Raw genomic sequence first — 12,696 nt, forward strand, 5'->3', positions numbered from 1 at the left:
TGGACCAAGGTGCAGCATGGTGAGCGTACATTTTCCTTTATTATAAAAATGACACCAACAAAACAACAAACAAAAAAACAACCGTGAAGCTTACAGGGCATTAGTGCCACAAACAAAGTTAACTACCCACAAAGACAGGTGGGAAAAAGAGCTGCCTATGTATGGTTCCCAATCAGAGGCAACGATAGACAGCTGTCCCCGTTTGAGAACCATAACCCAGCCAAAACAAAGAAATACAAAACATAGAAAAATGAACATAGAATGCCCACCCAAATCACACCCTGACCAAACCAAAATAGAGACATTAAAAGCTCTCTAAGGTCAGGGTGTGACACACACTTTCTAGTGGGCTTAAATTGAAGATATGGCAAATAGGAGAGGCAATATCGTCCACTATTATCCTCAGTAATTTTCATTCCAGATTGTCAGACCCTGGTGGCTTGTCATTGTTGATAGACAACAATATTTTTTTCACCTCTTACACACTCATTTTACGTACAGTTGAAGTCAGAAGTTTACATAAACTTATGTTGGAGTCATTAACTCGTTTTTCATCCACTCCGCAAATTTCTCAAACTTGGCAAGTCGGTTAGAACATCTACATTGTGCATGACACAAGTCATTTTTCCAACAATTGTTTACAGACAGAATATTTCACTATCAGAATTCCAGTGGGTCAGAAATTTACATACACTAAATTGACTGTTCCTTTAAACAGCTTGGAAAATTCCAGAAAATGTTGTAATGGCTTTAGAAGCTTCTGATGGGCTAATTTACATCATTTAAGTCAATTGGTGGTGTACCTGTGGAAATATTTCAAGGCCTACCTTCAAACTCAAATAAATCAGCCAAGACCTCAGAAAATAATTGTAGACCTCTAATATTATTCTGACATTTCACATTCTTAAAATAAAGTGGTGATCCCAACGGACCTAAAACAGGGACTTTTTACTGGGATTAAATGTCAGGAATTGTGAAAAACAGAGTTTAAATGTATTTGGCTAAGGTGTATGTAAACCTCTGACTTCAACTGTAATTCTAAAGTACAATGCCTGTCTTTCATAATTTGGTCAGATATACTTGGATATGTCGTGTCAGCATTTGTTGCTGGCATGTCATGCCAAAGTTTGCTTATATTGCCAATGAAAAAGTCATTAAAGTAGTTGGCAATATCAGTGTTTTTTTTTGATAAATGAGCCATCTGCTTCAATGAATGATGGAGCAGAGTTTGCCTTTTTTCTGAAAATATCATTTAAGATGCTCCAAAGCTTTTTACTATTATTATTGTTCTTTATATAATTTATTTTTGGTTCATAGTATAGTTTATTTTGATTTAGTTTAGTCACATGATTTCTTAATTTGCAGTATGTTTGCCAATCGATTGGGCTGCCAGACTTTGCCATACATTTTGCCTCATCCCTCAAGCATACATTTTTTTTAAATTCCTCATCAATCCAAGTGGATTGAACAGTTTCTACTGTCATTTTCTTAACGTGTGCATGCTTATTAGTAACTGGAATAAGCAATTTCATAAATGTGTCAAGTGCAGCATCTGGTTACTCCTCATTACACACCACAGACCAGCAAATATTATTTACATTATTAACATAAGAATCACTACAAAACGTATTGTATGACCTCTTATACACTATATTAGGCCCAGCCTTTGGAACTTTTCCTATATATGACTACTATATTGTGATCACTACATCCTCAGGATCGATTAACAACATTGTAGTTACTCCACATTACTAAATTGACTGAGTGAAAAGAAGGGAGCCTGTACAGAATACAAATATTCCAAAACATGCATCCTGTTTAAAGTAATATTGGAAAAATGTGGCAAAGCAATTTACTTTTTGTCCTGAATACACAGTGTTATGTTTGTGGCAAATCCAATACGACACATTACTGAGTACCACTTTTTATATTTTCAAACATAGTGGTGGCTGCATCATGTTATAGGTATGCTTATAATCATTAAGGACTGGGGAGATTTTCAGGATAAAAAAAGAAACAGAATGGAGCTAAGCATAAGCAAAATCCTAGAGGAAATAATTCGTTTTTGTTTGGCATACATTTTAAAAGGTGACAAATCTGAGTCTCAGTCAATCCCGTTACCATTGGCTTGCCCTTATCGCCTTTGGTGGCGCACACTGAGGATTACATAGGAGAAGCTTCCTGGAGTGTTCAGAATCAATTGCTGTGTTTTGCCCACAGAAAATAGGAAAAAAGTTGGACCAAACTGTTTTTAAATTCTTGCCATTCGTACAGCCAGTTTTCACTTTTTTATACAATGCATACTTTTTGCATGGATTTACACCAGTTGGTTTGTTCTCATAGGTACATTTACAATGTAAGTACAAATTATAACCTAGTACCGACAACTGTTATACTATATAATGTAAAGTGGAACGGCTACTCCTCCAGTGCATTTTGTAGTTATTGCGTGGTGGATCTGGTTCCTTGATTAAAACTTTAACAGACCATGCTGTTTTCCCTGAAAGGTCCACACAGTCTAGCCTATAAGGAGTGATCACATTACATTGTAGTAATTAAAATTGCAGACCTCCATTAGCTCATAAAGTAATGTATCTCGGAGGTATCTCTATCTTACCATCCATGACTCAAAGGCACTAAATAGCCTCCTGACGCTGGCACTAGGCACCACACTAAAGATGGATGTCGCATTGCAGTGACCTTTAGCGCATGTTCAGCCGAATTAAGGATCATTTATCTTCCCCTTTCTCTGAGGGGAAGGAATGCTCAAAGGTGTTGTGTGAAAATGTGTTTACTGTGCTGTGGAGGGTGGGAAATTAGAATGTATGACAATTGAACAAATATTTTGTTCAGGGTTTGTTTGTTGAGTAGCACATGTATTCAGGAGTACGACTAGGCTGCAAACATGGGCCCTTTGAAGACTGTGGAAGACATACCTTGTGTTCGTTTACATCCTCCAGCATCAGAAGTGTCTTATGTCGTAGGCCCAGTCCTCTCTTAACTCCCCTGAGGTATTCGATTACAGGTCCAATGTCATACACACAGGGAGGGAGTAACAATAGTACCGGATAGTAAAGAGGGGGGCGGCTAGCCACAGGCACAATTCCTCACTCCAGCAACTTTTCTCTGCGGGTTAGAGAGAAGACCACAGCTAGCGACCGTGTTCAGTGTGTATCCCGGCTCCTTTTTGTTTTCTAGCAGGCAGTGTGAAAGGGAGATTTAAAAAATAAAATAAAAAAATAGTGGTGTCTTTGGAGCGAAAGAGACAGGCGACGAACATTCATTTTGCTGCCTCGCTGTAGTACAGCAACTCTGTTCTGCAAGGCCCCGATGAAGTGTTACTGCAGCTCTTTCGGTATTTACATTGAGGCTTTGGCTCTTAAAGCACAGTGATAACGCTTCCCCACAGATATGTATAACTTCATTGTCATGTTTTTATCAGGTTAATGGGTGCCTGTAGCTGGATCGTTTATAGGGTAAATTGCTAGACATTGACAGTATCTCTGCCTATTTTGTTTGTGCCATCCTCTCAATAAGATGCTATCTGAATGATGTTGAATACTCTGTGGAGTCACAAATTGACACTTGAAGTGTTCATCTAAAAGAGTTTGTTGTGGGATTAATGGGATTGAAAGTTTGTTTAGTATTTCAAATTCGTTTATGCTCTCAACCACTTTAAAAGCGATCATTGAGAGTGGAGAGTTTTTCTGTAATAACTGTCAAAGCATGCAAAGGTGAAACGTTCCTTTTGACTAATCACTCGGCATAGGCGAGATCCCTGGAGTGAGGACAAGCCTGCACATAAAGGCCTCTAATCCCTTGCAACTGTTGTCATAGTGAATTATTGACAGCCTGAAGTTTCTCTTTCATTTTAGAGGATGTTTAGGAGCCAATTGCTAAAGATGTGTCTGAACTCTGTGGGGAATTAGAGTTGGTACAGATTCATCACGGTCTCCTTTGAGTTTGAAGGAGAGAAAATCAGTGTTAAGTGAATCAGTTATGGAGAAAATGTGTTAGATTAGTGTTGGATAAATTAGTGTTGGAGAAATCAGTGTTAAGAAAGTCAGTGTTGGAGAAATCAGTGGATATGAGATGTCTGATCACCTCCCACCCTTCAAGCTCCTCTTTTTCCTATCTTAGTATCATATCGTAAATCATGCAGTCAACACTGCCAACATTAGCCATAAATAAAGTAAAAATATTAGGAAAGCAGCAGCCTGTCGCTATTGTGATTCAGCTCCATCTCACAGTTAGCCAACCAGACCTTTTACCTACGACTCCCAGGGGGCACTGTGACAAGGTTAGCAACGCTAGCTAGGCATCTTCTTCAAGCTCCTCCACTGACAAATGTTAAGCATTGTCAAGTTAATGCATCATCCACAGCATAATTATTAAACCTCCCAGACACATAAAAAAACGAAGGTTTCCTTCTGAGCTGCAGGACAGGAAGGAAACCACTTAGAGATGTCACCATGAGGTCATAAGTGATTTTAAAACAGCTACATAGAGGTCAATGGCTCTGATGGGAGAAAACTGTGGCGAGATCAACAACATTGTAGTGACTACAATAATGACCTAAATGACTGAGTGAAAAGGAGACAAATATACAGAATAAAACTATTCCAAAACATGCTTCTTGAATGCACTGAAGTAATACTTTAAAAAGCAAAAGGAATACACTTTTGAGCCTAAATGCAAAGTAAAAATTGTCTGTCTTCGGTTGCAACACTCACTACTGAATTCCAAACTGCCTCTGGAAGCAACGTCAGCACAATAACTGTTCACTGTGAGCTTCATGAAATGGTTTCCATGGCCGAGCAGCCGCACACAAGCCTAAGATCACCATGTGCAATGCCAAGTGTCGGCTGGAATGGTGTAAAGCCATTGGACTCTGGAGCAGTGGAAACGCGTTCTCTGGAGTGATGAATCATGCTTCACCATCTGGTAGTCCGACGGACTAATCTGGGTTTGGCGGACGCCAGGGGAACACTACCTGTAAAGTTTGGTGGAGGAGAAATAATGGTCTGGGGCTGTTGTTCACGGTTCGGGCTAGGCCCCTTAGTTCCAGTGAAGGGAAAAATTAACGCTATAGCATACAATGACATTCTGGCAACAGTTTGGGGAAGGAACATGTTTCAGCATGATAATGCCCCATGCACAAAGCAAGGTCTATACATAAATGGTTTGTCGAGATTTCCTTGAATGGCGCCGAAGGAGATGGCTGCCATTTTATGGGCTCTTAACCAATTGTGCATGTTTTTTCATGTTATTTGTAACTTATTTTGTACATAATGTTTCTGCCACTGTCTCTTAAAACCGAAAAGAGCTTCTGGATATCAGGACAGAATGACTCACCTAGTACTGGACAAAGATTTTTTCTTTAACGGAGTCGGACGAAAAGGATTTACTTCAGACACCCGACAAGGCCCACATCCCTGTCATTCCCAGGAGAAAGAGACGGAGATATCGGGGACATATGTCGGGGTGCCTTGTAAGGATCCGACAGAGTGAGTAATCTGCCTCTACCATCAGTCCTATTAGCCAAAGTACAATCATTGGATAACAAAATAGACGAGCTATGATCACGAATATCTTACCAACGGGAATTAAAAACGAATATCTTATGTTTCACCGAGTTGTGGCAGAACGACAACGTGGGAAAAATACAGCTGGTGGGGTTTACACTGCATCGGCAGGATAGAAAAGCTGCCTCCGGTAAGACAAGGGGTGGCGATCTGTTTTTTGTTGTTGTTGTAAACGACAGCTGGTGCACAAAATCTAAAATGAAGGAAGTCTAAAGGTTTTGTTAGCCTGAGGTAGAGTATCTCATGATAAGCTATAGACCAAACTATTTACCAAGATAGTTTTCATCTATATTTTTTGTAGCCGTCTATTTACCACCACAAACCGATGCTGGCACTAAGTGTGCACTCAATGAGCTGTATAAGGCCATAAGCAAACATGAAAACGCTCATCCAGAGGCGGCTCTCCTAGTGGCCGGGGACTTTAATGCAGGGAAACTTAAATCAGTTTTACTTCATTTCTACCAGCATGTTAAATGTGCAACCAGAGGAAAATAAACTCTCGACCACCTTTAATCCATACACAGACGTGCACACAAAGCTCTCCCTCACCCTCCATTTGGCAAATCTGAACATAATTCTATCCTATCCGGTGGCAGGGTAGCCTAGTGGTTAGAGCGTTAGACTAGCAACCGGAAGGTTGCAAGTTCAAACCCCCGAGCTGACAAGGTACAAATCTGTCGTTCTGCCCCTGAACAGGCAGTTAACCCACTGTTCCTAGGCCGTCATTGAAAATAAGAATTTGTTCCTAACGGACTAGTTAAATAAAGATAAAATAAAAAAACAAGCAAAAACTGAAGCACCAGTGACTCGGTCAATAAAGAAGGTGTCAGATGCTAAGCTACAGGACTGTTTTGCTAGCACATACTGGAATATGTTTCGTGATTCTTCCGGTGGCATTGAGGAGTAAATCACATCAGTGACTGGCTTCATCAATAAGTGCATTATTGACGTCGTCCCCACAGTGAACGTACGTACATACCCCAACCAGAAGCCATGAATTACAGGGAACATCCGCACTGAGCTAAAGGGTAGAGCTGCCGGTTTCAAGAGGCGGGACTCTAACCCGGACGCTTATAAGAAATCCCGCTTTGCTCTCAGACGAACCATCAAACAGGCAAGCGTCAATACAGGACTAAGATTGAACCGTACTGCATCAGCTACGATGCTCGTCGGATGTGGCAGGGCTTGCAAACTATTAGACTACAAAGGGAAGCCCAGCTGCAAGCTGCCCAGGGACACAAGCCTACCAGATGAGCTAAATTACTTCTATGCTCGCTTCGAGGTTCCGAACGACTGTGTGGTCAAGCTCTCCGTAGCTGATGTGAGTAAGACCTTTAAAAACTGGTCAACATTCACAAGGCCCCTGGGCCAGACGGATTACCAGGACGTGTACTCCGAGCATGCGCTGACCAACAGGCAAGTGTCTTCACTGACATTTTCAACCTCACCCTGTCTGAGTCTGTACTAACAACATGTTTCAAGCAGACCACCATACTCCTTGTGCCCAATAACTCTAAGGTAACCTGTCTAAATAACTATCGACCCGTAGCACTCACATCAGTAGCCATGAAGTGCTTTGAAAAACTGGTCATGGCTCACATCAACACCATTATCCCAGAAACTCTAGACCCACTTCAACTTGCATAATGCCCCGACAGATCCACAGATGATGCAACCTGGACAAAAGGAACACCGATGTGAGAAAGCTATTCATTGACTACAGCTCAGCGTTCAACACCAAAGCTCATTACAAAGCTAAGGACCCTGGGACTAAACACCTCCCTCTGCAGCTGGATTCTGCACTTCCTGACGGGCCTCCCCAGGTGGTACGGATAGGTATCAACACATTTGCCATGCTGATCTTCAACACAGGGGCACCTCAGGGGTGCATGCTCAGTCCCCTCCTGTACGCCCTGTTCACGCATGACTGCATGACCAGGCACAACTCCACCACCATCATTAAGTTTTCCGACAACACAACAGTGGTAGGCCTGATCTCTGACAATGACGAGACAGCCTATAGGGAGGAGGTCAGAGATCTGGCTGTGTGGTGCCAGGATAACAACCTCTCCCTCAACATGATCAAGACAAGGCGATAATTGTGGACTACAGGAATAGGAGGACTGAGCATTCGACGGGGCTGTAGTGGAGCAGGTTGAGCGCTTCAAGTTCCTTGGTGTCCACATCACCAACAAACTATCATGGCCCAAACACATTAAGACAGTCTTAAAGAGGGCATGACAAAGCCTATTCCCACTCAGGAGACTGAAAAGATTTGGCATGGGTCCTCAGATCCTCAAAAAGTTATACAGCCCCACCATCGAGAGCATCCTGACAGGTTGCATCACCGCCTGGTATTGCAACTGCTTGGCCTCCGACCGCAAGGCACTACAGAGGGTAGTGCGTACGGCCCAGTACATCACTGGGGAAAAGCTTCCTGACATCCAAGACCTCTATACCAGGCGGTGTCAGAGGAAGGCCCTATACATTGTCAAAGACTCCAGCCAGCCTAGTCATAGACTGTTCTCTCTGCTACTGCACGGCAAGCGGTACCGGAGTGCCAAGTCTAGGTCCAAAAGGCTTTTTAACAGCTTCTACCCCCAAGCCATAAGACTCCTGAACAGCTAATCAAATGGCTACCCAGACTATTTGCATTGTTCCACATGACCTCGACTAACCTGTACCCCCGCACATTGACTCTGTACCGGTACCCCCTATATATAGCCTCGCTACTGTTATTTTACTGCTGCTCTTTAACTAGCTGTTATTTTTCTTAAAACTGCATTGTTGGTTAAGGGCTTGTAAGTAAACATTTATTTCACTGTTGTATTCGTTGCATGTGACAAATCAAATTTGATTTAAGATCGGTGTGGAAGAAGTTGACTGGGCTGCACAGATCTCTGACCTCAACCCCATCGAACACCTTTGGAATTAATTGGAATGCCAACTGAGAGCCAGGCCTAATCGCCCAACATCAGTGCCCAACCTCACTAATACTCTTGTGGCTGAATGGAAGCAAGTCCCCACAGCAATGTTCCAACATCTAGTGGAAACCCTTCTGCGAAGAGTGGAGGCTGTTATAGCAGCAAAGAGGGACCTTCTCCCTGTTTGGGCGCATGAATCGCTAGCGGGACACCTACGACAACATCCGGTGAAATTGCAGAACACGAAATTCAAAATACAAAAATAGTAACATTAAACATTCATGAAAATACAAGTGTCATACATCATTTAAAATCGTAACTTCTTGTTAATCCAACCACATCGTCAGATTTCAAAAAGGCTTTACGGCGAAAGCATACCATGCAATTATCTGAGGACAGCTCCCCACATCAAAATACTTTTTCAACCAGCACAGGCGTTACAAAATCACAAATAGCGACTAAATAAATGACTTACCTTTGAAGATCTTCCTCTGTTTGCAATCCCAAGGGTCCCAGCTACACAATGAATGGACGTTTTGTTCGATAAATTCCTTTATATCCAAAAAAAGTCTGTTTAGTTGGCGCCAATGATATCAGTAATCCACTCGTTCAACTTGCATACAAACGAATCCAAAAAGTTACCGGTAAAGTTCGTCCAAGCAAGTCAAACGATGTTTCTAATTAATCCTCAGGTACTCTAATATCTAAATAAATTATCATATTTAAAAGACGGAGAATAGTATGTTCAATAGGGAAGATAAATAACGAAGAGTCACGCTCCAACAAGACTACTTTTCTAATGAGAGACACCTTGTAGTTTTTCCAACTACTTGCTCATTTCTCAAAAAACAAGCCTGAAACCCTTTCTAAAGACTGTTGACATCTAGTGGAAGCCATAGTAACTGCAAGCTGGGTCCTATATATTTGTATTTGTCATAGGCTAGCACTGAAATGTCCTGTGACCTCAAATAAAGAATATTCAGGATGGATTTTCCTCTGATTTTCGCCTGCCATATCAGTTCTGTTATACTCACAGACATTATTTTAACAGTTGTAGAAACTTCAGAGTGTTTTCTATCCAATGCTACCATTATATGCATATCCTAGCTTCTGGGCCTGAGTAGCAGGCAGTTTACTTTGGGCACGTCAGTCGTCCGAAATTCCGAACAATAACCAGTCTCCCAAACTTGTTTTAATGGGGAGAAGTCTGTCTATAATAAAGCGATGCTCTGCCTTCTGAACAACACTATCAACAAGTCAGGTCCTACAGGCCCTAGTTTTGTCCTTGACTACTGTTCAGTCATGTGGTAAGGTGACACAAAAAAAGGACTAAGGAAAATTGCAATTGGCTCAGAACAGGGCAGGACAGCTGGCCCTTGGATGTACACAGAGAGCTAATATAAATAATATGCATGTCAATCTCTCCTGGCTAAAAGTGGAGGAGAGATTTACTTCATCACTAATTTTATTTATGAGAGGTATTGACATGTTGAATGCACCCAGCTGTTGGTCTAAACTACTGGCACACTGCTCAGACACCCATGCATACCCCACAAGACATGCCACAAGAGGTCTCTTCACAGTCCCCAAGTCCAGAACAGACTATGGGAGGCACACAGTACTGCATAGAGCCATGAGTACATGGAACTCTACTCCACATCAAGTAACTTGAGCAAACAGTAAAATTAGATTTTAAAAAACAGATTAAAAAACACCTTATGGAACAGCAAGAACTTTGAAGCAACACAAACATTGGCACAGACACATGATAACAAGCCTTCAAAACTGTAGATTTTTATTTATTTTTTATTTTACCTTTATTTAAATAGGGAAGTCAGTTATTAAGAACAAATTCTTATTTTCAATGACGGCCTAGGAACAGTGGGTTAACTGCCTTGTTCAGGGGCAGAACAACAGAATTTTACCTTGTCAGCTCGGGGATTCGATCTTGCAACCTTTCGGTTACTAATCCAACGCTCTAACCACTAGGCTACCTGCCACCCCAAAAGATATATGTGGTGGTGGAGTAGGGGCCTGAGGGCATACAGTGTGTTGTCAAATCTGTGAATGTAATGTTTTAAAATGGTATAAACTGCCCTAATTTTGCTGGACCCCAGGAAAAGTAGCTTATGGGGATCCATAATAAAAACAAATGGCCATGATTTTGGAATGAGATGTTCGACAAGCAGGTGTCCACATACTTTCTCTTCCAAAAATGTTTAATTACACTACATGACCAAAAGTATTTCACTCATATTGTAATTAATTATAAGTCATATTTCATAGAATTGTGTAAACACTGGACAGTTACTGTACTTTAAATGGGACAAATGGAGAGATATGAAAGGGGAGCTCATTAAGTGACATATTGGGGTCACTGGAGAAAATCTTAGTTAATGATGTGTTCATTGATATCCATGAAGAATTAGTTTTTTTTCAATAAGAGCAAATGATTGCATGAATTCACAGCACATACCATAGTAGTAATGTATTACATGTACACTTGAATCTGCAAAGCTGTTTTTTCTGTGCTCTGTTAGCAGGATCAACAGTCAACCTAGATAGACAACTGCTTGCTGCCTGACTCTACAGGCAAGACTTACAGCTCGAGTGGTTGGTGATAGAGGTCACACTCTGCATCAGCGTCATCAGCAACTAGAAAAGAAATGAAGGTGAATGCACAGCGAAAAATATGAAAAAGATATATATTGGGAAAACAGCTCTCAAAGCCCAAAGAAATGGTTGCAAGCATCAGAAAAGAAGGTAAGAGTGGTGGTTTGACTTATAAATGCCATTGATTTCATGTGAATCAATCATATTCATTGGAGAACCCATTCCAAAAGATTTTGTCTCAATACTACCAAAATAATCCAAATGTCTTTTCAACTATACACCACCTGTACGACCATCTCACGGTACCAATTTCTCAGTCAGTCATTCTCAGTCATCAGTATTCTATTTAAACTTTTAGACATATAACCTTCAAAACCTGGATGTATTATACAGTACCAGTCCAGGGTTTTTCAGAATTTGTACTATTTTCTACATTGTAGAATAATAGTCAAGACATCAAAACTATGAAATAACACATATGTAATCATGCAGTAACCAAAAAAGTGTTAAACAAATCAAAATATACTTAAAATAGCCACCCTTTGCCTCGATAACAGCTTTGCACACTCGTTGCATTCTCTCAAACAGCTTCATGTAACCTGGAATGCATTTAAATTAATAGGTGTGCCTGGTTAAAAGTTCATTTGTGGAATTTATTTCCTTAATGTGTTTGAGCCAATCAGTTGTGTTGTGACAAGGTAGGGGTGGTATACAGAAGATAGCCCTATTTGGTAAAATACCAAGTCCATATTATGGCAAGAACAGCTCAAATTAGCAAAGAGAAACTACAGTCCAACATTACTTTAAGACATGAAGGTCAGTCAATACAGAACATTTCTAGAACTTTGAACATGCAGTCACAAAAACCATCAAGCTCTATGATGAAACTGGCTCTCGAGGACCGCCACAGTAAAGGAAGACCCAGAGTTACCTCTGCTTCAGAGGATATTTTCATTAGAGTTAACTGCACCTCAGAATGCAGCCCAAATAAATGCTTCACAGAGTTCAAGTAACAGAGACACATCTCAACATCCTCTGTTCAGAGGAGACTGCTTGAATCAGGCCTTCATGGTCGCATTGTTGCAAAGAAACCACTACTAAAGGACACCAATAAGACGAAGAGACTTGGTTGGGCCAAGAAACACGAGCTATGGACATTAGATCGGAGGAAAACTGTCCTTTGAGATTTTTGGTTCCAACCGCCGTGTCTTTGTGAGACGCAGAGTAGGTGAACGGATGATATCCGCATGTGTGGTTCCCACCGTGAAGCATGGAGGAGGAGGTGCGATGGTGCTTTGCTGGTGACTCTGTAGCATACATAGCATTATGCAGCGATACGCCATCCCATTTGTTTTCAACAGGACAATGACCCAACACACCTCCGGGCTGTGTAAGGGCTATTTGACCAAGAAGGAGCACGATGGAGTGCTGCATCAGATGACCTAGACTGCACAATCACCCGACCTCAACCCAAGTTTCGATGTTTGGGATGAGTTGGACCGCGGAGTGAAGGAAAAGCAGCCAACAAGTGCTCAACATATGTGGGAACTCCTCGAAGACTGTTGGAAATAGCA

At 41.4% G+C, this 12,696-nt stretch overlaps 1 protein-coding gene across 5 annotated transcripts in view; it reads left to right on the forward strand.

Annotated features, from left to right (window-relative positions):
• Nucleotides 1–12,696, forward strand: part of LOC115138272 (brain-enriched guanylate kinase-associated protein-like) — a 59,418-nt gene that overhangs the window by 20,488 nt on the left and 26,234 nt on the right. For 2 of the 5 annotated variants that reach the window (XM_029674950.2, XM_029674952.2), the window contains exon 2: nt 11,053–11,272. The exons of 1 other annotated variant lie outside the window; for it this stretch is intronic. In XM_029674950.2, the coding sequence (XP_029530810.1) occupies nt 11,202–11,272 (71 nt within the window). In that variant the 5' untranslated portion in view covers nt 11,053–11,201. Of the gene's footprint in view, nt 1–11,049; nt 11,273–12,696 lie in introns of all 5 variants that reach the window. 2 more of the 5 variants (XM_029674951.2, XM_029674954.2) reach the window with 2 other exon arrangements.

This window comes from Oncorhynchus nerka, linkage group LG12 (assembly GCF_034236695.1).
Source record: "Oncorhynchus nerka isolate Pitt River linkage group LG12, Oner_Uvic_2.0, whole genome shotgun sequence".
NCBI lineage: Eukaryota > Metazoa > Chordata > Actinopteri > Salmoniformes > Salmonidae > Oncorhynchus > Oncorhynchus nerka.